General features: G+C 40.9%; 1 protein-coding gene across 1 annotated transcript in view; it reads left to right on the forward strand.

Moving 5' to 3' along the window:
* The window catches only part of ZNRF2 (zinc and ring finger 2), a 157,749-nt gene that overhangs the window by 88,307 nt on the left and 42,620 nt on the right, over positions 1 to 26,822 (forward strand). The window contains exon 2 of the mRNA XM_073630324.1: positions 26,550 to 26,645. Coding sequence (XP_073486425.1) covers positions 26,550 to 26,645 — 96 coding nt within the window. The remainder of the gene's footprint in view (positions 1 to 26,549; positions 26,646 to 26,822) is intronic.

Consider the following 26,822-nt stretch of genomic DNA (forward strand, 5'->3'; position numbering starts at 1 on the left):
TTTTTAACCCTTTAAGTCCTATTCCAATTTTGAAATGGTAACTGCTCTAGGGGGTCCCAGTGGAGTTTATTTCTGGGACTAATGGTCAGTGACAGCTCCTGATCTTACTACACCAGATTTGATAGCACCTTAATGTTTCTAAGGGAAGTGCAGTGACATCTGTAAAATCAACACTTCTTGCGACTCCAGCATCCATATTTAGGCAGGGCAGAGCTAATTGGCTTCAGGCCAGGTCATGTTAATCGACCTCACTTGTTCTCTTTCCTATCTCTATGGATTGTAGTAAAAAAAAAAAAAAAAAAAAGCCCCTGGTTGCATTGGGAATAAACAAACACATCCTTGCTTTCAACTTTTATTAACCTGCCCTCATTGTAAATACTTAAAGGGGTTGTAAAGGCTTGTGTTTTTTCACCCTGATGCATTCTATGCATTAAGGGGAAAAAAAAAACACCTTGCAGTTACCGGCCCCCTAGCCCCCCCCCCCCCATGTTTTACTTTCCTGAGCCCTGATTTTCCATCAGTGCGTCCCCGCTGGCTGTCCCTCTCTCCACGGGTTCCCGGCTCTTGATTGGATAGATTGATAGCAGCGCAGCGATTGGCTCCCACTGCTGTCAGATCCAATGACCCGAGGGGTGGGGCCAAGTCCTGCATTCAACCTCTATGGACTCTGAATGCTGGACTCGGGAGCGCGCCCGCAAGGTAGCCCCCTCGGGAGATCGCTTCTCCAAGGGGGTTATCTAATGCAGGGAGGAGCCACAAGGGCTGCTGAGGGACCCCAGAAATGGATGTTCAGGGCCACTCTGTGCAAAACGTGGAGGTAAGTATGACATGTTTGTTATTTAAAAAAATAAACGATCCTTTAGTATCACTTTAAAAATGATCGATCTGTGCACCCTAAATAAATTGTAGAACGGTACAACTGCAAGCCACTTCTACAACTACAACTGCAATATGTGCATATGGAATGTGCTGTGATATTTATACCACTAAGGCCTCATGTCCGCTGCTGGTAAACAGACGTTTAGGATCAGTTGGGCTTTTTTTTTTTCAGCTGCCCCTGAACTCTCCTCTTATCTTATCAGTACAAGTACACAGATTTGTTTATAGTCATTTCTAGGCAGTTGAGTTTTTAAAAGCTTTTTTTGGAACACAAAAAAATGCTTTCAGGACTGATGTTCAGAGGCATTTGAGACGCCGAATGCTTGTAAACGCGGTAACTTGCGTTTTAGCAGCGTTTTGTTTGCAGACATTTTTAATTTTAACAAAAAAAAAACTTTTCTAAACGAAAACCTGACAGAACGACGCTAAACGCGGCATATAAATGTGGCTAAACGGACATTTTTAAATATCGGATTCTAGCTGTCAAGTTAATGCGCTCAGGATTGGTTAAACAACGCCCCGTGTACATGAAGCCTACAGTTGAAGTAAGGTAACACAAAATTCTCATTGGAGCAGGGGCTCACTTCAACCAATTTGAAGTAAGTGTGATACAATATATACATAACACACCACTGAGAACGCCAGTCCATGTTGCGAAGATAAACAGACATTTAATTGTAAATGTAAAGTGCCCTAGAGGCTGCACTGCATATTTTGGCAGGAAGTCCGTGTGCTATCAGTGTGATGCTTAAAGAAGCAATCTGCTCAGTTTCATGCTGATTTTATTCTGGCCCAGAGAATGGGGGGGGTGTGCAGGATCGCAGTTCCAAAATGTAATCATCCTTTTACATTTTCTGAGGATTAGGAAAGCTATCGTTTGCCAGTTTGTATTCTACAATTTTGCAGCTGAAGCCATATTGCTACTGGATATTTATTATGAGAAATGTGGTGGAGGCTGAGCAAGCTTTACATTCTTCAGTATGTAAAGGAAATTGTAAGCTTTTAGAAATATTTGGCTGCTTGAAATGCCTGCCACAAATGTGTTATTGGTTTTGTACAGTGGTCCAGTATTCTGCAGCTCTCTAGCAATCCCCTCGGCATTCACGCGTCTTCTTCCCCGCTGACAGGACGGGCTATGGGTTCTCATTGGTCGGCGCCACCCATGTGACGGCACCAACCAATTAGAATGCTCCGAAATGTCCCTCCTGGCAGGTACATTTTGGAGAGTCAGCTGCAGGGATGTCTAAGCCCCAGACTCCTAAGGCGTGTCTATACCAGCACTCAGAATGGGAGATTGCCACAATCTAGGTCACCGGGTCTGGGTTGGTGAGGAGGGGGTCCTGTGTAAGTTCACCTTACAGATTTTTCTGTAAAGGTAAACTTGCTCTTTTAAAGAGGAAGTAAAACCTGATGGGTTTTACTTCCTCTTTTTTTTCCCCTGCAAAGTAAAAGCATAATGATGTTGCAATAACCTGCAAACGAAGCCCGCGATGTCCCCGAGGTCCCTCTGCTAGTGGCAGTGTCCATCTTTGCCCCTCTTCCTTCTAGGGCCATGGACTCTGGTTCTGTGACTGGCTGGAGTCGCGTGACATCACTCCCGCGCATGCGCCCAGGAGCAGATGGTCATGGCATGGGCCCTTTAGAAACGACCTGATCGTGCCCTTTCTACAGTGCGCATGCGCCGATGACAACGGCGCAAGCGTATATGGTAAATCTCTCCTAAACCGTGCCGGTTTAGGAGATATTTCCAGTACCTACAGGTATGCCTTATTATAGGCTTACCTGTAGGGAAAAGTGGTGTGTGAGGATTTACAACCACTTTAAAGAAAAGCAGAAATCCCCATTATGCCTGTTACATAGTTGATCAGATTCATCTAGTTCAACCAATAAAAAAAATCATACAATCCCATATATACACAATTCTATACCCACAGTTGATCCAGAGGAAGGCAAAAAAACCCAGCAAAGCATCATCCAATTTGCTTTAGTAGGAGAAAAAAAATTCCTTCTTGATCCCCAAGAGACAATCGCATTTTCCCCGGATAAACTTTACCTATAAATAAACCCCTGACTGTAGGTACACAAAGGTTATTGCACACCAATGAGCACCGAGTCCACATCCTCTTTGCTTCCGACTCACCAGTTTTGCCTAGTTGTACATCAATGCAAACATAGATATAGGACTTGTTCACACTTGTGGCACCTCCACAGAGGGTGGTTGACAAGCAGTCTAGAGGTGATATGTTATCTCCCCATCTGTTTTAACCTAATAACTTCATTTAAGCACCTTACAGCTGCAAAAATACTGACGCGTTTTGTGCCATGGAGGCTTTTTTGTTGCTGTAAAGTGCTTGTTAAAGTCTCCCTGTGTGCTAGTCTAAGTTGTGCTTTTTATCTGTGCATGGGTACGCTTCGAAATTTATGTAAAAGTTCTTTCGTGATGGAGGAAAGTCTGACCCCATTCTCGTGGAGAATCAATACAATTTAGGTTAATGCCACAGTACAGCATATGACCAGGATGTGACCCTTTTAATGTTATACATCCTTACTTCTCTAACCGTAAAACTTTAGGCAGTTTAAGATTGTCTTGCCTCTTATCCAACTTTATTTTTTGGTTTTATTTAGAGACCTTAAAGCAGACCTTCAGTCATATATTTTCAACGTTCCATCTATTAAATCGTCTGCCCTTGTTTTAACATTGGATAGTAAAATGTTTCTTCTCTGGTAAAAAGCCTAGGCTTATGATATCATGCACAGTTCTCTCTCTCTCTCTCTCTTGTGAGAGTTTGCCAGGAAGGGAGGGGGGATGAGTCATAAGAGGGCCAATGAGGGCTGCAGAGCTGGAGGTGTGTGTCTGTATAAATCCAGGAAGTGAACACACAGCAGCTTCAGCTGCCCACAGTTAAAATGGTTGCGGCCAGACTCAGTGGAGGGGTATTTCTGCAGCATATTTGACAAGTACAGAATCACAGTATATATAAAATTATTATGCAAAGTGGTTGGAGGGAGGCTTCAGAATGGCAAAGATGTTTTTATTACAAATGATGTGAGCAGACTGCAGTTCCTCTTTAAGTTAAATGGCTTCCTCCCAATGCTCGAGTCACCATTTAAAATGTGTGTATTGCAATCATATCACCTCTTACATGCCTCTTCTCCATGGAGAATACGTTTTTAATTTTTTTTAGTTGTTCCTCATAATTAAGGCCCTGTAGCCCCTTTATTAGCTTTGTTCCCCTTCTTTGGACTGTCTCCAGTTCAAGCACATCCTTCCTCAGGATTGATGACTAAAACTGGATGGCATACTCTAGATGTGGCCAAACCAGAGTTTTTTTAAAGTGGTAGAATTATAGTTTAACCTGATTATTCGTTTTAATGCATGCTAATATTCTGCTGGCCTTGTTGCTGCAGCTTGGAATTGCATGGTATTGCTGAGTCTGTGATCTACGAAGACCCCCAGATCCTTGTCCATCCTCTAACTTGCATTCATATTTTTAGCTCCTATGTGCATTACTTTTATTACAATAATAAACCTTCTACAATGTAGCTGTCCACCCCTCTATTTTAACTATTTGAGAGAGTGAGTGTGTCTTATGGGGACACCAAATTCAACTCCTAATAGTGGTTTTGGACCTTTTGCTACTCAATCCAAATCTAAAATAAAAGTTTTTCCCTTCAGTTATCGTTATGTTGATCTCTTTTACGTGCATATCTAGCAAACATTAATATAATTTTATAAATAAATCTAGAAATGTATTACAGTGGAACCTTGGATTACGAGCATAATCCGTTCCAGGTGAAAGCACTCGCATATCAAAGCGAGTTTCCCCATAGAAGTCAATGGAAATGAAGATAATTTGTTCCGCATTGCATGCAATACCGCATGTGGCCAGAGGTGGGAGGCGCCGGAGAGCCTCAAATACTCGGGGGCAGCTCAGCTGAACTCGGAAACCCTTGGAAAGGCTCGGGAACGGAGTATTTCCGAACGGCTCCGAACTGTTCCGAGTGTCACCGGCGCCCCCGCACCTCTGACCAAATGCGTTACTGCACACCACATTAGCTTGAATTCTGCTCGTTTTGTGAGATAACACTCGCAACCGAATCAGGATTAAAAAAAAAAAGTTGCTCGTCTTTCAAAAACGCTTGTTAACCACATTACTCCTTAACCAAGGTTCCACTGTATATGTATCAAACAGTGTAGACCTAAAGATTTAGGCCACGTGCATACTGGGCACCCTGTGCGTCCAATCTCTGTGGTTTTGCTGCAGGGACATATGCCAGGAACGCACAATACCTGTATTCTGGGCATTGTATCTTTGAACACATATGGCCCTAAACACAAGTACCATGTAGTACAGAATCCAATTCCAGCATATTTCAGCTTCTCATTGTCGTTGACAGGCTGCAGGCAACAGTGCTGGACGCTGCAACTGTGCCTCCCGGGTGCAGGAAAAGCCAGAATTAAACATACAGGGGCTATATGTCCAGTGTGCATGTGGCCTTATGGTCATGAGGTCAGAGTACAATTTATCCACCTCCCTAGTTTTAATCAGAAAATTTTTTTTTTCACAAATAAAACAGGTCGCCATTTGATTTCCTTTCCTGGTATTATGACTCACCATTCTGCTCAATTGTCTGCGCTGCAGGATGTCTTCCATCCAACAGTATGTTCCAAGGCACTAAATATGCAATTTTATGACGTGCAGCTACAGAATTTAATGCCATGATTACTATTCGATGGTGGAAGACATCTGTGTGTTCTAAATCAATACATCTGTGGCTAGTGTGACTACTTCTAGGAGCAAACATATTATTATTCAGTTTCATAACCTATTGTAGGAACATAAAAACGATGGATAAATATTAGATCTGTTTCCCCAGTGCGACTATTATTTCCTGTGTAATGTATATTGCATATTTGTTTCTTTACTCGATAATTACACACACGGGTGTTTTTCAGGTAACACCTTGTCGAGTCAGTTTTTATAGACTGAAAGGCATATATGTATGAAATGTCTCATGCTTTGTAGAAAGCTATGAGACCTGATTTATATTACAGGTCATTAAAAAAAAATCCAATCTCAGAAGGTAACGCATGTTGTTTTAAAGGTCATGAATTTTCAAATTTTGTAATTATGACCGATTTAAAAAAAAATTATTTTTATTTTTATTTTTTTGTTTTTGACGTCGTTCCAATAAGCAGTCCAGGTCCTGACAAACAGATGTTCTATGAATGGACTAGGAAAGGGGCGGGGCGGGTGAAATGTCACAATCTCCTTTCATCCATTCACAGAACACCTTGCTTTCTATCAAAAGAATATGATGTTTTCTGAATGGATGGGGCAGAGAGCCAGTTAAACACTACTCCCTGTACTATTGCTGGAACTACAGTGCCTATAATAGTGTAGGGGGTTAAATAAAGGTAAGAGTTTTAGCTAACACAGCAGCATCCACAGATGGGACACCCAGCAATAGGGTTAACTTATTTTTACACAGCAAATATCCAAAAAGTGTTTTTTTTTTTTCCCCTGGAGTTCAGCTTTAAAATCTCTGTACAACATCCTTGTATTTCCCAGCTGTGAAGCTTGTGCAACTTTATTCACACAAGCTTGCTGCCAGACTGGGGAAAGATGGGAATAAAAATAAGCGTATATGGACCGGAGAAAGAAGTCCTTGTTGGGGCAGGAATAAGTAGACCACGTCCCCTCTTGGCTCCCCAGCACTTGGGAAATCTATCAGACATTAAGAAAATATTAAAGAATAGGGTCATAAATAGGAGAGAAAAATACTTTATATAAAATGAAAGAAAAAATAAATTTTCGTTTTAATTCTACTTTAGGAATAAATTCAGAATAGAGTAAGGAAGGCTTAAAAAACCCATTATAATTTTTTTTTTTGCAATCTGTCCCATTGGGGAGATTTTCTTGTACTTCTCGTCTCATAGCCTATCAGGAAGTATGAGGAAATCCCCTCAAATGCGGAAATCCCTGGTTTTCACCAAGGTCACCAGAACTAGTGCCATTATTGGAAGATTTCCCCTCTTCCTGTTTTGGGGACAACCCAAAATTTGGGATTTTATTTTACTTTGACTTTCATGGTGAATGGGGCAAATGGAAAGCAAATCTACCTAATGGGGGCACAGATCGCAATAAAAATCTGACCTGTTCTAATCCTCCCCAGTCTATCCAAAATGTATATGTAGACCCGGTCAATAAAATTTCAAATAACCTTGCGTTGTGCTACTCTTACTGTAAATGTGCCATGCACGTGTACCCGGTATGGTAAAGTGTGCATTTTAACGTGCATTACCACAACACAGGAATATAGGCATCTGCCCTTAAACCACGTCGCCTGCATACAAAACCCAAAAAGTTTGCATGTAATAGAAAAGGCGTTCTACTCGCCTCTTTGGTGGCTTGTGTCAGCCACCTTTCCTCCATCCCAGCTCTTCAGCTTTTGTCTGACACTTCAGCATTTGGCAATTTCAGGAGTATCAGATGTCTGGGTGCTCCATGGTGTGATGTTGTTCCATCTTCTGACCCTTACATTACTACTGTGCATGGCTGGAATTCACCTTTACAGAAAATCTGTAAGGTAAACTTACACTGGACCCCCTCCCAAATCCTCTTGTCTCGCTATACAGGAGTCTCACGATCACCTGCTGTGAGACGCTGGGTCGCCGCTTCACGGGTCTGGGAATTTGAAATCCCTGCAGCTTAATCCCCTATCCGTACCTCTCAGCGTGTACGCATAGGAGGCTTTCTAATTGGTTGGCGTTGACCAATTAGAACCCGCTTAGCCTGTCCTGTCAGTGCTGGAGAAGAGGAGAGAGGAAGCCAGGAGTATTTCAAATCCCTGGACTGGTAAAGTTGAACTTACGCTTTAACTAGTTTAGCTCTTTGGACGTGCTACGTATGTCCTAAGAGTGAACCACTAGCTCTTTGGATGTGCTACGTATGTCCAAAGAGCGAACCACTAATCACAAACTGATTGCTGTCAGGCTGTAGCAGCCATCAGCTTGTGTGGGTTTTCTATAGCTGGCTCCCAGCTTCAACGTGAAATTGATGTGGAAGGCCGCCCTCACCCCTTGGTTCCTAGGCTCTCCTGTTCTTATTGGGGGTCTGGGACCACAACCGCTGGCTTCAGGATGGAGAGTGGTGTTAGAGCTAGACATTTTAATGGCTCGAACTCGCTTGTAAACAAAGAAACAAGAAGCGACAATGATTTTGTTTCAGATCCACCATTTCCTGGCTGGTGTAGCCAGGGGACACATCTAACCGAGCAGATCTGTGCTCTGTTAGATGTGTGAAGGGTAGAGGAGACATCAGGGATCTATTGGACCCCTGATGTCTCCAAGAAGAGTACCTGTCACCTGCCCAATGCTATCACCTGGGGGTTTATTAACACTTTTTGTGATAGCAATCAAGTAAAAATAAATAACTTAAAGGTAAAAACAAAATAAAATTATAATCGTGTATTAAAAAATTGCCGTAGCCTCCATTGCCCCACACGTACACCCAGGGTACACACACGTATGTAAACCACGGTTGCACTGTACGCGTGATGTTTTGCCGCGAACGTCGGCGTGAGAGCAATCATTCTAACATGACAGCTCCTGGTTAACTCTAAACTGATGAATTGCAAAGGTTTTTAATGCGTCACCTATGGAGATTTTGGGTATTGTCGTTTTTTTGCGCGATCACGGGTGCATGCAATTTTAAGACTTGGCATCTATTTACTTCACGCAACCTCATCTTTTACATTTTACCAAAAAAATGGGTATTATATTGTGCAGGTTTGCACTAAAATTCATTTTATTATATTTTTTTTCCGAAAACTTGCTTTTAATAGTTGCACAAATATAATGTGACATAAATTTTCAACTATCCTTTTTCTTTTCTACATGGTCTCTGCTTTCAGAAAATATATAATGTTTTGGGGGTTTAAGTGATTTTATTGCCACAAATGAAAAGTTTTACACGTGTGCAAATAAATAAATAAATCTTCTCTGGAGCCCAACTGGTTAATGGAGTGAATGTAGGCAATTTTTCTATGCGACTGACATGGTCACTATAAGGTGATAGGCTCCAGTCTCATGAAAAGGATGACCGAAATGCTAATACTTAACAGTGAGCTGGCACCTCTGATTATTCAAGCCCTGCAAAACGCATATATTTCTTTATGGTAAGTGGAAACCTTGTTACTTGTATTTGGATGATGGATGATGACATTCCAGTGAAATAAAACTTGCATAATGATGTTTTTAATGCACTCCCAGATCCAGTAAAAAAAAAAATCACACACCCTAGTAGATCAATGAGACTACTATACGGCTTTCATCTCATCCCAGGCCTTTGGAGTCATAGGAGGCGTTTGAGATAGGATAGCCGGCTTTGTCTCCAGTAAATTAGATGCTTCTGACATCTCTGTAAAAACAGCCATATTGTGCATTGTTACTGTTAAACTTTAGCTTCCATTAGGTTCTCCATAAACTATTTGAGCTCTGCATTCACCTGCCACAGAATTTTCTGTTGCATATTGAATATTTTATTCAAAGAGAATGGCAAGACTGCCTGTCTACTGTCAATCTTTCACTGATCTAATTGAATAGAAAATGAGAGAGAGAGCTTTTGATCACAAAGCAAAAAGGAAATAAAAAAAAAAAAAAATCTCCGTATACATTTTTCATGTGCTGGTGTACAAGGAAACCATCAGGGACAGACGTTCTTCCCTACTATGAACCCACTCCTTCTTCCTTTTTTTTTTTTTTTTTTTTTTTTTTTTTACTGTGAAAAATGCTTTAAAGTATATTTTTGCCCTTTCTAAATATGCTAAATCGCTGCCAGACACAAAGCATCATCAAGATATGCCTGCACGCACCAAAATTTTAGTGTACCCCAGGAGACCATATAAGCAGATTTTCAGTTTTAAAGGCTGATATGACATGTGAAACTATGGCGCATCATATTATGTCTCCCATGGGTTGCTATTGTTCAGTGAGGCCACCCATCACATTGATTGACCAATAAAGAATTGCTTAAAGGGGGGCATACCGGAAATCCTTAAAAGTTAAAGTGTTACTAAACCCAGTAATATGAAAATAGTTCATCAAGCCTTAATATAGGCTTACCTGTAGGTAAAAGTGGTTGTACATGGTGTACAACCACTTTAAGTTCCACAGTGAGAATAACAGGCATGCTATTGTGCATATACAGACAGATTTTACTGTTGTGTACTTAGTAACACTTTAAAGGTACTTCTATGTGCCTCCTTTTTCATGTTTGCTTGTAGTGTAGCATATTTATACTGAGAAAAGGTTTACCTTATATTTTCTCCAGGAGGGCAAAGAAATCTAGAACTCCTTCCACATTTTAGAGGGACAGGAAGCCCTGGATACCAGTAAAAACCTGAAAAGAATTCTAATCCTTCCTTTCTCCATCCAAAACAATGGGGTGGATTTACTAAAGAGATTTGTAGTGCCAATAAAAATAGAAGTAACCCATAGGAGGCACCATCGTCCAAAAATCTATATAGTCAAGATCACAAGAAGTGAGGGAAAAGAAATCCCCCAAAATGGACCATCTCTGTACCCAAAGGACATGGAATTATACAAATCGATACATATATAATTTTCTTCCAAAATCATTATTTTATAAATTGCATTAAAAACAACCATATGACATTGCAGAAAATAAGGCTCCTATCAAACTGCATTAAATTTCCCAAATAGTGTTAACAAGCATCCAGTTGCACAGTCGGAATCTTCTGGATGCAAAAGATGGGGAAGTAAAATCCATTGAAACCCTCTACACGTTTCGCGACTTCTGTCGCTTCTTCAGGAGGAATGAGCCTTAAAACATCTATAACAAAATACACACAAAAATTAATACAACATAGCACAAATTATACACTGCAGATACATGACTATTGTACAGGGACAAAGGGGGCATCCATTTATCCAGAGGGAGAAGATCGAACCCATGGGCCGACCAACCAAACAGAGCACCCACAGACCTCATCCATGGCAGACAAACACCCCCATACCGCAGGGTATATTTGTGATCAATATAGGTACCAAGAGCATTAATAGAAGTACCAACCTTGATTGCAAAAGCTGCAAGTATGTATAGGCTGGAGGGAAACTTCCAAAATAATAGATTATTAGTTGTATTATAACCTCCAAATAATGTAGAATCCTGAGGGTATACTGTATGTAAAGATATATTCAGGTTCCCTTATTTGGATCACACTGGAGGTCCTATGGTCCTAATAAAGGCAGCCCAGTGTACAAAGGTTATCTACAAATAGAGTTACCGTATATATAATGTAATAATACAAAAAGCCACCCAATTGCAAAGAACGTTGCCAAAAGTATGCGAGATCAACTCAGGCTCTAATAAAAGCACATCGATGGGATGAGAATGAAGGAGAACAATTCGGAGGCAGACAGGAACACTCCATCCGAAAGTGCATGAGCAATGATCTTCAAGGCAGGATTACCTGATTTTATAAGCTAAAGGCTGCAGTTTATAAAAAATAAATGATTGAAAATAATGTTTGAATTTTACATTAATGCACTGAAGACTATGGGGGTTTAAATGATTATTCTTGTACTTGGCCCATGTGATCGGGATGTGACAAGAATGTATTGATTGCTCAAATATTCTGTGCTAAAGTGTCCCACTTTCCTTTCACAGAAGGTCGGGGGTATGGTTAGGAGTTAGGAGTAAATGTTGTTTATAGCAGGATTCTTCTTTAAATGGATTTTTATTTGCATGCATTATTTATCTGCTTGGGTACATGTTGGGTTTTTTTTTTATTCCTGTAGAGGAAATCGGCCCATCTGGCTACATTATATTGTGATGAAACTGCATTTCTGTGTATTTTCACTATGCTCAGAATATGCTTGTCCACTGCAATTCACTGACAGACACATCCCAGACAAGTTGCTGAAAGTTGCTTGGTAACATGCATTTAAATGAGTATATTAAAGGATTAGATTGGAATCTAATGGCATTATCAGTTTTAACCATTTCCAAGCTGCAAACAGCAGGCAATTAAACTTGCCAGTGGAAAAGAATCTTTGAAAAATGAATGTATTTAGTCCCTATTGACCAATGTTTTCCTTGGACAGATTGAGAATTATGGTACACTTACAATAGCACTATCCGATGTATCGCTGCCAATAGACCAGTGCTTATCAATCACTGGGCCCTAGCCTTCCCCCGGCCAGGTTTTATGGATGTTAATGGATTTATGGATGTTAAGTGTATCTATAGCCCACACAGTCTTCTATGGATAGAGTAGGGATGGTTTAGAATGGGTGTCTGCAACAGGCCAATTGCAGTCTACCTGTCAGTCATGGCAATGTTGGAGCATGGAAGGTTTTGGAAGATTTTACTGAGCCCTGATCTCCCTAAGGTTGAGAACCACTGCTATAGACTTTACTGGACTGTTGAGCAGCATCTTCCATAAATTTACAGGGTTGACAGTGCTGACCTGGGAAGTTTTGCGAATTTTAGCAGGAAGGGGCACAATTGTTCAAGGTGGACATATGGCCAGTGCCAATTATCTTAGGAACACCATGGCAACTGAGAAAAGTTTCCTAAATTGCCTCGTCAATTGGTCCTCCCGACAGTGAAATTTGGAAGGACTCAAGGAAGTAAGACTTTAGGCCTTGTTCACACCAAGAGGAGTGTTCTATTGTGGTCACTGATGTGTGCTGTGATGGGAGCAGTCTGATGCATCTGTTTTACATTTTGTTTGTTTTTCTTCAACTGTTTTGAAAAATTACAAAGTGACATTTTTTTTTTTCAACTTTTATTCACCGTGGTCGGTTGAGATGTGGTTGACTGCATTAAAACACGCTGTGCTGGGAAAAAAAAAAGCTATAGCTTGGCCTTTTTTTTTATTCATCTCAGACCAGTGCAGTGGTGTAAACTGAACTATTAGGACTCGTAATTTGCTTTATTTGTGCATTGGGATTGCACTGAGTGAGTTTGCCCTGCTCAGCCCAACACATATGGGATATGGTGTGAACAGGCCCTTAAGATGGTTGTAACAGCTGAAGGTTTTTTACCTTCAGGCATTCTATGCCCCCCCCCCCAATACTCACCTGAGCCCCCTCTGGAACCAGCGATGTGCATAAGAAACTCTGCTGTCCTAGGACTCCCTCTCCTCATTGGCTGAGACAGCAGTGTAAGCTAATGAGGAGAGAGCGGGGGGCAGGGCCGAGCCGCAGCTCTGTGTCTTATGGATGCATAGAGCAAGGCTCAGGAGCAAGCATGCACCAGTGCCCCCATAGCAAGTGGCTTGCTATGGGGACACTGGTCAAGGGGGAGGAGCCAGGACTGCCGGTGGGGGGACCTGAAAAGAGGAGGATCGGGGCTACTCTATGCAAAGCCTTTAATACCACTTCAAGCCTATTTAAACACCAATAAATGAAGCGCTTTATATGGCATCTTTAGGAAGACTGATGCCTGTTCTAGCATGCACTTTAGCTCACATTGTTATGAAAATACATAGTTTAATTTGTTTTAACACACATCATGGCATGCTCTTCTGTGCATTGACACCTCATTTTTGCTGCAATTTCTTGCCTGGGAAAAGCTAGCTGATGCTGTTATAGTGGGTTAAACACCATAGAGCCTTGGAGGCACTCTGCACATGCTCAGTCTGGTGTGTATTGTTAGAAATTTTTTTTTGTTTGTTTTTTTGTTTAGTTTTTTTCTTAGGAAAGTGCATGTGATCAGCAGGCACTGTCCAGACAGAGGGTTAGGGGTAATTCAGCCTCATAGGACAGTCGGGGGAGACTTAAAACTCCTCCTACAAGCTTTAACCAGTGCTCGGCCGGACACTGATAGAAGTCACAAGACTGTTATATACTGCTGTTAAGAAAAGATATTTAGCAGTTTAAATTTTGAGAACATTATTTCATTTTCGTGTTCTCTGGGAGACCAGATATAGTGAATGCAGGGTCCTGGGTTTAGTCCCACTTTAAGTGGGAAAGTTAAAGTTGTATAGACTGGGAAAGAATTCAGTCTTCTAAGATGGCAAACGGAAAATTTAGCGCTTGGTAAAATCCACGGTGTAAACAGAACAGGAAATAATGAGCAATGTCCCAACTGGGACTTGGAGACAAAAAAAAACCCAATGGAGAATCTAATGTGCGTATGGCATCCAAAACTAGAGCTTTACTTTTATGATAACGCTTGTCAGCATTGCTGCATTATGTCACTGACATGTTTGTGATTCAAAATAAGTCATTGTTTAGCCTCTCAAAGTCCTGGGCATCGTGTCTTTTCTCATGCTATCGTTTTTTCCATTGACTCGCACATTTGATCTTCAAAATACATCATGACAAGTAATGATTAGGATTTAATTCCCGCAGACCGTCTGAATCTTTAGAGCTCTTGGTCATTAGTGCAGTCTTGCATGACTAGCCTCTAATAGAGTTAGACAATATCCCAAGGTGCTGTAATGTATAAATCAGGATTCTGGGGACTGGCTGCTGTACCTTTCATTTGTTCAGCTTCAGCTCTTCACCTACTTGTTACTGATATTATCATTTTGATGTATTTTAGCAGTTGTACTTATGGGACCTGTCATATCAATTGCCTTTGTAGCACTAACAAAATAATTATGTACCTCCCATGGTCCCCCATAACAGCTAGCTATTTAGATGAAGCCATAACAAATTCTAGACTCAAAGCATATTATAGCTTTCAAACTTACTCTCTGTGGAGCTGGTTTCTGTAGGGCCTACGTTAATTACAGGCTAAACCCATCTGAACCAGACTACCCCTAGACATCGATAAGAAGATTAGCAGTGCGCAATCTGAGTGTAGAATATTAACAGATTTATTGTGGAGAAAAGACAAATGGCAGCTCACATTGGGGGGTTATTTATGAAAGGCAAATCCACTTTGCACTACAAGTGCACTTGGAAGTGCAATCGCTGTAAATCTGAGGGGAAGATCTGAAATGGGTGGAAGCTCTGCTGATTTTATCATCCAATCATGTGCAAGCTAAAATGCTGTTTTTTATTTTCCTTGCATGTCCCCCTCGGATCTACAGCGACTGCACTTTCAAGTGCACTTGTAGTGCAAAGTGGATTTGCCTTTTGTAAATCACCCCCATTGTGACAGTTAAAATCAGGTTCATCACATAGTAAAGGCTTCCGATAAACCAGTCATGACGAACCCTGGCACCCCAGATGTTTTGGAACTACATTTTACATGATGCTCAACTACACTGCAGAGTGCATGAGCATCATGGGAAATGTAGTTCCATAACACCTGGGGTGCCAAGGTTCACCATCACTGCGATAGACAGTCTCACAACAGGGAACCTCAGACCTGGATAGGAATACTGGGTGGATTAATACACCAGCAGGACCAAGAGAACACACTGGGGCACCAAACTAAGTGCAGCATTAATTGCACTGAGAAATGATCATAAATTAGCAATTCACACGAGAAGAAGATTTTTGTATGTAATCTGTGAGCAGTCGGCTAAAGCATCTGGGATGGGGAGCCTCTTCTCACATCTTGCAGCCTTGAAAGACTGGACATCAGGTTAGATCAGGAAGTCACTTTCAAAGCCAATTTCGATTGCCTCATCTAAGCTGTCATCCAGCCTGATGTCTGGACTTTCTTGGGTGCAAGTTGTAGGAGGAGGCTCCCCATCTCAGGTGCATGAGCCGGCTGCCCACAGATTCCATACAAAAAGTGCCATCTCTTCTTCCCATGTGAGTTGCTAATTGACTAGGATTTCTCAGTACTATTAAAAGAGAAGTATGTTTTTTTTTTTTTTTTTTTTAACCCCATCATACTTCCCTAGGTGGATGCAGCATCCGACCGATGCTGCATCTGTCCCCCTGGCACCTCTGCACTGAGAACCGAGCCACCGAACACCGCCGATGGCTCGGTTCTCACTCCTCCCCGAGCAGAGAGCTGCTGCCTGTCAATCGACAGCTTTCTTGCTCTGCCCCCTCCCGTTCACTGGAGTGCTGAATTGTGGAGGGGGGGGGAGCGGCCATCTCAGTCTTTAAGCTGCTCACTGAGAGGCTGAGACAGGCATTAGTCCAGGCACCTGGCGGATCCAGACTTCGTTGTGGTGATGACGTGATGCCTGGACTGATTTCAGTGACGTCAGTGGAGAGCGGATTTCAGACCGCACTCTGCTGAAAATGGGTCACAGGAGTGCAAAACGAATTGCACTTCTGTGACCCATAGGAGAAGCCCAGCCAAACGAGCTCAGGCTGGACTTCTCCTTTTTAATGCTGCACTTAGTTTGATGTCACCCGGCAGTGTTGCCAGCCTCCCACAGCATTTTTGTTACTGACAAAACATGGAAAATTTACTGGCGGAGCACTTTTTTTTTTTTTTTTTTTTTTTACTGACAACTTGAAAAATGACAGAAATCCAATTAAAAACTAAGACAATTGATATTTAAGCACAATATGGAAACACTGATAATAGCCATATCACAGGGCTTGACAAATTTGCTTGGAATCTAGGAGCCAGCTAAAAGTTAAGAGCCAGTTTTTTTTTTTTTTTTTAACGACCGACAAAGCTTTATTTTCAATATAAAAATTAACCAATCTTAAATTTTACACAGCAAGACGACTAGAACCAAACATTATATATAGGCATTTAACTTGTGTCCCTGCAAGGCAGAAAATAAACACTTGGTGTCACATCAGAATATATTCATTACCTACGCAAGACCGCCATATCCCCGCTAAGGGTCTGATCAGGTCCGCCTGAAAAACTGATAGACGAACCTGATCAGACAGCCCGTGTGAAAGTGGCCAAGCAGGGAGATGACAAATAATAAATTAATTTTAATTAAGAAAAAAATAAACAGTTTTTACTTAAAAACAATAAATAAAAATAAAAGCTATTATGGAAAAAAAAGGCTATATGAAGCTATTTAAACCAGCCACCCCACACTCACCATTAGGCAAAAGGCGCCAGATGACGCCCGCAATCACTTCCTTCTCTTCTCCACTTTGGGAAGGAGATGGGTGGGCAGTGAAAACAGGCAGTGGAAGCGCCATAAGGCCTCATGCACACAGGCTGTTAAAATAACGTTCTGAAAACGCCAGTATCTTTGCAGTGATTTTTTAAAACTTTTTTTCAGCTTTTTTCAACGTTTTTGCAATAGCGGTTTTTAGCGTTTTTGAGCGTTTTTCCGCGTTAGCGTTTTTTAGCATTCTCTAGCGTTTTTTTTTTTTTTTTTTTTTTTCAATGGATCAAAAACATTAAAAAACATTGGTGAATGACGTTTTTGAGCGTTTATCAGCGTTAGAGCGTTTTTACAGCTGAAAAACATCTCTCAGAACCCACTGGTCCTGGGTTTTTTTTTACAGCTTAAAACGCCTATGCCATTTGCAGCTCAAAAACGCCTAGGTGGGCATGAAGCCATAGACTAACATAGACAGGCCTTTTTAAGCTGCAAAAAAGCTCAAAAAAGCAGCTGTAAAAACGTCCGTGTGCATGAGGCCTTAGCATTGCTGGTTGTCTTGTCATACCAACGGCCACCACAAGAGGGCGCCAGATTCCAGAAGGAGGCATAGAACTGCAGAAGGCCGCAAAACCGCAGCCTCAATTACCGGCTGTCGCGGCCCGACGCGATCACGCAAGGCGACAGGATACCCCAGCTGCGCCGCCCCAGGTGCCAGGTCGCTAATTCTAGTCGCAAATGCGTCCTGGCGCCCGGGGTTTGTTGAGCCCTGCCATATCAAGTCATTTTCCTGGTTTACATTTAAAAAGTCAACACAGCATGACAAATTTATCAGCCCCCCCCCTCCTTTCCTGGTCTGAGGTTCCCTGTTTTGTTGTGAGACTGTCCATTGGAAGCCCTTATGTGATGAGCCTGATTTTACCAGTCACAATGTGAGTTATTTGTCTTTTCACCACAATAAATCTGTTAATATACTACATGCAGAATGCACACTGCTGTTCTTATCTGTTTGCCTAGAGATACTTCAATCTCTTTAGTGGTGCTGCATCTAGTGCATTGAGATCAGCGGAAAGTTACCTTGAACGCTCCAATTGGACTCTATGAACTATGCATAGACATTTATATACATAACACTTATTGCACCATATACCCCATTACTACTGTATATCCCTAGACCGGTCAGCTTACAAAGCTTGGAAGCATTAGTGCACGTGACAAACCTGCTATCTACTGTTGCAATGGTATGAGAAGGTGTGTGTGACGGGACTTTCTTTAGATTTGTAATGCCATTATTGGTGATATGTCATTGTGAAGTTATGTTTTGAATCAGGTGATCATGCAGGTTGTGACTCTATATTTAGCTCAATTACTGTTATAATTACTTCCCTTCTATATATTTTTTTTTCCCGTAAACATTTAAACCACTGTCCTTTTTTTTTTTTTTTTTTTTTTTTTTTTTTTTTTTTTTTTTTTTTCCTCCTCAACATTTCCTCAAATTGCAGCCAAATAAAGAATGTAGGTTTTGGACTAGAAACTGCTGACTTCTGTGTCAGGAAAATGATTAACTTCTGCTCTGAAAACTCCATAAAAGCATATTAACTTAATCAGAATAACAGGGCCTTCCTAATGCCGGCACTACACGGTTCGAATTTCGAAAGAATTTTCTTTCGAACATTGTATCAAAGAATTTTCGAAAAAATTTCGCACCATTAGTGGGCTGCAACAACGGCCGATTTTCGTGTGGCAATCAAATTTGAGGAATCTGACATGTTGCGAATTTTTTAAAAAAACAACGATTTTCTAATCAATGATGGGAGAATCGTGCGAGAAATGTAATAAGAAAAGAACATTTACGGAGAGAAAAGAAGATTCCTGCCCACAAATTCTTTTCTGTAGCAACATGAGGTGAAATTGAAGGCTTGGTTGGCCGAATTTCGAAAATCAATGGTGGCATCTTCGGATCACAAAAAACAAACTTTCTGATTTTGAAAAGAAAATTTGTTCGAAATTCGACCGTGTATGGCCTGCTTTATGGACAGGTTAGGGTTAGTTGTGCTAGAAGCACTGTTGTATGTCCTACTGATAAGATTTTTCAAACTATTAAAAGTATTTTTGTTTATGCGTTCAAGTATGGGAAGTAGCGTTTTCAAAATGCGAGATCTGCCATGGCAGGCTTCATGTTTTACAAGTTTCCTTTTAAAACTGACAAATATAGCTTGGACATCAATGATTATTGTACCTACTAAATAATAATGTGATATTGCTGTTTCAAAGTCATGTGCAAACCCATCAAAATGCACAATGTAAAAATAAATTCACCGATAGACAATTCATAGATTCCTACATAATTAGGACTAATTAGGTGAACTTGGGTGAACTTTTCTAGCCCTCCATGGGGCATATACACTGATCAGCCATCACTTTGTGACCACCCACCTAATATTGATTTGGTCCCCCATTCTGCCACCAAAACAGCTGACACAAACGCCACTAGACCTGTGGCCTTTAATCTAGATTCCAGTGTGCCAGAAGATGAGGCACGTGTTAAGGTGTTCTCGGGCATATTGGCTTTTTTGTGGCATTGGCACAGTAAAGGCTTCTTTCTGGCAACTCTACCATGCAGCTCATTTTTGTTCAATTATCATCGTACTGTGCGCCTTGAAACAACCACGCTGTCTTTTTCAATAGCAGCCTTTATTTCTCCAGAGATTACCTGTGGGTTTGTCTTTGTATTCAGAAGAATTCTTCCGGAAGTTGTGGCTGCAATCTTTCTTGGTCTATCTGACTTTGGCTTGGTACTAAGAGATCCCCCAATTTTCCACTTCTTAAAAAGTGATTGAACAGTACTGACCAGCATATTCAAGGCTTTGGACATCTTTATATCCTTTTCATCGTTATAAAGTTCCATTACCTTGCTATGCAGGTCTTTTGACAGTTATTTTCTGCTCCCCATGGCTCAGTATCTAGCCTGCTCAGTGTATCCACATGAACTAACAAACTCATTGACTATTTATACACAGACACTAATTGTAATTTAAAAAAGCCACTGATGTGGCAAATGAACGTTTTAATTGTCATTTTAACATGTGTGTATGTGTCACCTTGTGTGTCTGTACCAAGGCCAAACGTTCCAGGGTATGTAAACTTTTGATCAAGGCCATTTGGGTGATTTCTGTTATTTAAAAAGAAGCCAAAATTAGCAAGGTTGTATCTTTTAGGTTAAAAGATGCTTACTCATCCACGCTTCCACCATGGTTACAATTCTCCTTCTTAAGAAATTTCAGGTTGAGTCATCATAACGTATCAATGCATAAGGTCTTTGGTTATGACTGTCTGCCAGGAGCTCAGACAAACAAACTAAACAGTAACATGGTTGGTTATTGTCTATTGAATATGACCAATTCAAGTCTTATTTCTTTTCCTTTTTATACTGTTTATTTTAATATTAGATTTTTGTTTTCTTATCTGTATAATTGTGAACATTTTAATAACATTTTTACGCAAAAAAAAAAAAAAAAGAGAGAGAAACCAAACCACTCAGGGATATGCAATTAGCGGACCTCCAGCTGTTGCAAAACTACAAGTCCCATGAGGCATAGCAAGACTCTGACAGCCACAAGCATGACACCCAGAGGCAGAGGCATGATGGGACTTGTAGTTTTGCAACAGCTGGAGGTCCGCTAATTGCATATCCCTATGATAATAAATGGCTTCATATGATCACAATCTGTTAAAAAAGACATTTTTTTTTTTACATGTTCAGTCATATTTTCAATCCTAATGCCAAAGTTTCATAGCAGCAGCAGGTGAGTGGATGCCCGCTAACAGCTGTTGCCATGATGGATCTGAAATGACAGGTGCTCTTAAATGTAAGGACTTATTCTTGCTGGCAGTTAGAATCTTTATTATTTGCAAACAAAATGAAAGTTTCCTATTTAGAATAATAAGCTGTCAGGTTAGTAAAACAGCGATATAAGAACAGATTCAATCATACAGTTTGAAGTGTACATGTAGATTTATGATCTATCTAATATATATACACACAGATATAAATGTCGGAATGGTGGTGGTTCCCTACTGTGCTTTCTAACTGGCCTGGCGGAGGAAGGAGCGGGGGGGGGGGGGGGTGGGGCGAACTTCCGAGAGACTGCACCATCTCCAGAAGTGAAGAACGGTTCCATGTCAAACAAAAGGTGCCTAATGTGGCAATGTAGGGGGTGGAGGTGAATAAGTGGAAGTTCCACTTTTGAGTGGAACTCCGCTTTAAAATTTAAATGAATAGAATACATTCGCAGAAATTAAATCCATTGTCAAAAACCATTAAAAACCATTGGAGGTAGCACAGAGTAACTTGCACAAATTCTGTAACTTTTAAGGTGTTCTCAGCCCCTCATCTACTCTTCTCAGTAGCTGAGTTCTATCTGTCTTGACGGGATGATATATTTCATTATGTCATGAAGGTCAGAGCTGTAAGGTTATGCAAGCATTAATGTAATCCTTTCTATATCCATTGCAATGAGATCTCAATGAAAGATGAACCATGGTAATATTGTTCTCTATGTGCATTGTATGGCTTCAACCACAAGCCTGTGAAACTAAAATGAATATGTACAGTACAGTTGTTCATGTCGGTCATACACAACTCACGTTTTGGTTGCTTGCTGCTGAATCCACTAAAATTTGAGCCGTGGCTTGGCACCACCTGGCTTGGCAAATTTCAATCTGAACATTAAAGGAGCCAGGTGGAAAACTCTTGGCTGAACAGTTACTGCATCTAAATGGCTTCAGTCACTATTTGGGTATTCTGACCATGGGAGCTGTGACCAGAATGATTGATGATGGATCCACACCAGGATATTGTTTTTTTAATAAAGGAATTGTCAAAAACTGTATTGGTTGATTGGAGTAGCACACAGCAGAGCCAAGAGAGACTATTGGCGCCATCTGGGAATACTGGCTGATCTGATAAACGCTGCTTAGAAGGAAATAAAAACACTGAGTTACTTCTTAATAGCAAGCCTGTCCTAAAAGTGTGCACCATTTCTTCTTCCTTTTTTTTTTTTTTAAACACATCTCTATTGATTACTTTACTAAGGTCTATTGAGGTGTGATATCATAGGCATTAGTGTCTGTAGACAGAGCTGGCTACATTACTTCACTTCATTTATTTACTTTTGCTCCACTAGCATGGCAAAAATACCATTATCTTTATGCATTATAGAGGACATTCGTATTTAACCAATTAAGCTCCAGAATATGTTACTTCCTCCATGACCAGGCAGTCTGACACTAACTGACGGTGGGGGGTGGAATTGACTATAATCGAATATATAAATAGTTGACAATTATTTTCATAATCGATTAGTTGGTTAGCCGATTAGTTGGCCTTCATACAGAATGCATTATTTGTTTAATGTATAGTAAAATACAGTGCTGCACACATACAGCTCAGTACATCGTTCATACATGTCAGTAAGTGCTTGAGAGCTTGTGACTATGGGACATGTAGTCCTGGGCAGGAGAAGAAAGTGAGTGATTCTAAAGGCAGAAGTTAGCTAGCTCTGAGGAAGGGGGTGTGCCCCCGAAATGCATTAGCTGTACCCCATGTTCTGTGCATGTCCATGCACTGTGTTTATGGCCTTTTGTCGGTTGCATTTTGTGAGTACTCATGTTTATACAAAAGTTTGTTATTATTAAATTATCTTTTGGTAATGCACTAGTTGTGCGCGCCTTCCATGTCTGTTTTTCCTGTAGTTCCTTTCGGATTACCCCATCTGAAGAAGGCAGCATCCACCTAGTTCTGGAATACCATATATACCTTTCACATCATCATTTTATCTGACATCTGTTACGCCTCACCTTGGAAGACCTATTAGCGCTGGAAGTGACTGTTTTTGTGCTTCTATAGTGTTTTAAAGCGGTCATACCACCAGAATAGTTTGTTAAAGCAGAACTAAACCCTCCTATCCATATCAGCCAAGGAAGCAGCCATCTTAGCCTCTGTTTGATCCGCAACTGCCATGAGGCTGCACATATGATCATTTACTCCTGCCATTTGATGGTGTGACAGTTTGGTTGAGAGTACAAGCAAATGTGACAGTTGGCAATCTCAGTATGCCAAAAATGTAACTATTTTTTGAAACCATTAAATTGATGGGTTTCGTTCTGCTTTATGTGATTTATTGAATTCCCCCTAATGAGAACCTGCATATGTTTTCCAATTTCCACCTTGTGATAAATCTTCTGGTGAACTCCTATGGATCATATAAGGAAAATTCAGGCTCCATTTAAACGTGGGTGTCCAGGGGTGCTAGTTGCCATGGTACCCATGTACATTGTATCTTGTATCTGTGGCTGCACTGAAAATATTGGGAGCATTTACAAAAACATGTTCAGGTAGAAACATGCAAACCAGGCATTAAATTCTGCTTATCTTTTCCATCACAAAATATTACAACGTGCACTATGTTCTTCTGGTATTCAGACTTTGCAGATTGTAGAGACAAACCAAGGGCTGGGACAAGGGGAGGGTGGGAGGGGCAGCGGCTCTGGGCACAGTGGTTTACTGTAGGGATGGGGGCACCTCCTTTTGTTACAAGGCTGACAGGAGTAGTGACAGGAGTAGTGATTTTGACAAGCGAGAGACTGCTGGGTGTAGGATCCCCTAAGCTTGCACATCATGAACAGGGGGTCTCAGTTTGACATCTTTTGCACTGGATGACCTTGTTCCAGCACAGGTCACCTCTACCGATTTCTTACCTGGTACTTCCATAGTTCTAGGTTACAGTAGTAACTTTACGTTTTGAATACTCCACTCACCACTATTCATCCATCCATCCATCCATCCATCATCATTACATCTAATGAGGCTGTACAGTTCATTTTTCCTATAAACCTGCTTCTTCTGGGGTTAATTTTGCCTTTGTCCTGTCCTTGACTTACATTTTTTCCTAAGTCTCTAATTCTATACACATTCACAGTGTGACTTAGTTTGTATGTGGCTGCCAATATTTTAACAGCATTGTTCAATAAATGCAGCTCTGTATGCCCTACTGAGTTGCCTAATCCGAATATAACAGTAGCACTATAGCTGTAAAGCTTTTCAGTCCTATTATGTTTCTAATATTGCATAAAACTTGGCATAGAACACCTACATAATTCTGAGAACTTTCAGTTCCTGTCTGGCTGGATTTTGGGCAACCCTTCATCCTGTATGTCTGCCAGGCGCATCCTGAGGGAGGCAGAGGAATTCCCCGTTCATTCACAGAGATGATGAAGAATTTAGGTTGGCATTGCCCGACCAGATTCCTGGCTTCCAATATATCTCAATGACTGGATCAGAGTGTTCAGTTCTAATTTCTCATTGGTTTTTCATGCTAAATAATTTTACAGTTTTGTGTGTGTGCGTGTGTATATGTATGTATGTATATATATATATATATATATATATATATATATATATATATATATATATATATATATATATATATATATATATATATATATATATATATATATATATTATATAATGAGGTCGTCGACCGATATGGGTTTTTCTCTGGCCGATGCCGATATTTAGAAATCGCGGCTGATGGCCGATATATGATGCCGATTTTTTTTTTGGGGGGGGGCTGATATGTTTAGCCGATTTTTTTTTTTACTTTTTTTTATTTTTTTTTTTTCCCCTTTCGTCTCCTAAAATCTAACAGTTAGACCCCTTTCACAATGGGGTGTTTTTCAGACGCTTTTGGGCTAAAAATAGTGCCTGCAAAACGGCTCCCCTGGAGTTTCAGTGTGAAAGCCCGAGTGCTTTCACACTGAGGCGATGCGATGGCAGGATGTTAAAAAAGTCCTGCAAGCAGCATCTTTGGAGCGGTGTATACCTCTCCTCCACCATTCCTGCCCATTGAAATGAATGCGCACTGCTGCCGAAGCGCTTGCAAAGCCATTCAGCAGCGGCGCTTCATGGGCGCATTCAACCCCTTCCTCGGGCGCTAGCTGGGTTATAAGTGCCCCGCTAGCAGCGAATAGCGCCGCTAAAATTACGGTAAAGCGCCGCTAAAACTAGCAGCGTTTTACCGTCAACGCCTGCCTGCTCCAGTGTGGAAGCAGCCTTAAGTAATAAGTGATACAGAAAATTTCTTTCATTTAAACAGGTAATCAAAACTTTTGGACGAAAAAAAATGGGCTAATTTTACTACTGTTTTTTTTTTTTTTTTTTAATTCAGTAGTGTATTTTTTCCCAAAAAAATTGCATTTGAAAGACCGCTGCACAAATACCGTGTGACATAACATATTGCAGCAACCACTATTTTATTCCCTAGGGTCTCTGCTAAAAAAATATATATAATTTTTGGGGGTTCTAAGTGATTTTCTAGCAGCAAATACAGGATTTTTACTTGTAAGCAACAAATGTCAGAAAAGATTTAGTCTTTAAATGGTTAAACTGAGAACTCCTCCACACTCTGCACAGAGTTCAGTTCATTGATAAGTGGAAACATTGTATCTTTTTAATTCCTTTTATCAGACTTGGCAGGCTGCCCAGAGAGGAGAGAAGTTGCTTCACAGAAGACTTCAGGCAACTTGCATTCACTTCTATTACAGAAGTCATTTGCAAGTCGCGCTGAAGTTATAATCGTCCTTTTTTATCAGCACAATCGGCCGATGCTGATTAATTTAAAAAAATGCCAACTATCGGCCGATATATCGGTCGACCTCTATATAAAATATGGGGTTATTTATGAAAGGAAAATCCACTTTGCACTGCAAGTGCACTTGGAAGTGCAGTCGCTCTAAATCTAAGGGGTAAATCTGAAATGAGTGGAAGCTCTGATAATTTTATCATTCAATCATGTGCAAACTAAAATGCTGTTTTTTTATTTTCCTTGCATGTCCCCCTCGGATCTACAATGACTTTACTTCCAAGTGCACTTGCAGTGCAAAGTGGATTTTCCTTTCGTAAATAACCCCCATAGTGTGTGTGTATTATATACGCGCATTATATATAAAAATTGTTTTTTATATACCGTATTTATCGGCGTATAACACGCACCCCAAGTTTAGGAGGGAATTTTAAGGAAATAAACTTTTAGGAGGGAAGGTTAAAGGAAAAAAACTTACATTTAAATGCCCATCAATGCAGCCTTATCAGTGTCCATCTGCAGCCTTGTCCATCATTGCAAACTTGCCCAGTGTCAGCATTGCCCAGTGTCTTTTCAGCATTGCCCAGTGTCTTTGCAGCATTACACAGCCTCATTGCAGGCTGATTATTTAAAATTGATGTCGATCTCCGCTGACTGTGAGTGGAGCGAGCGCCGACACACATAAAGCCGGGTGCACTCGGCTTCTCTCGGCTCCTCTCGCAGTCCCGCCCCTATGATGGACATAACACAGGTCCAATGGTGGGACTGGGCGTGACTGTGAGCAGAGCTGAGTAGACTCGGCTATGTGTATGTCAGCTGCGCTTGCTCCGCTCCGCTCACAATTGGTGGAGATCGGCGTATAACACGATTTTCCTGATTTTAAGGGGGAAAAAGTGTGTGTTATATGCCGATAAATACGGTATATTAATATACTGTGTGTGTGAATATGTACGTATGTATATGTATATCTCTATCTCTGTCTTTTTGTGTGTGTAGTGGGGTTTTTTTATACTTTGAACATGTTTCCCTTCTAATAATTTTCATTTATTTTTTTTTATACAGGATTTAAGTGCCCAGTCTGTTCAAAGTTTATTCCCACTGACGAAATGGACTTGCATCTCGTGATGTGCTTAACAAAGCCAAGAATAACATACAATGGTAAGTGTTACTGTTTGCTAAATGTTCTCCAGCTGACTGCATCTAGACTCTGACATCCCATCCATAACTGCAGCTAACAGCCCTGTGTGTGGCTACATGCAATCGGCGGCACCCGCTGTCAGTTATTCGCATGCCCTGGTCATTCCAGCAGCAAGATTCCGCTGATTCTTGCCAGTG

The sequence above is a fragment of the Aquarana catesbeiana genome, linkage group LG05 (genome assembly GCF_042186555.1).
Source record: "Aquarana catesbeiana isolate 2022-GZ linkage group LG05, ASM4218655v1, whole genome shotgun sequence".
Lineage (NCBI taxonomy): Eukaryota > Metazoa > Chordata > Amphibia > Anura > Ranidae > Aquarana > Aquarana catesbeiana.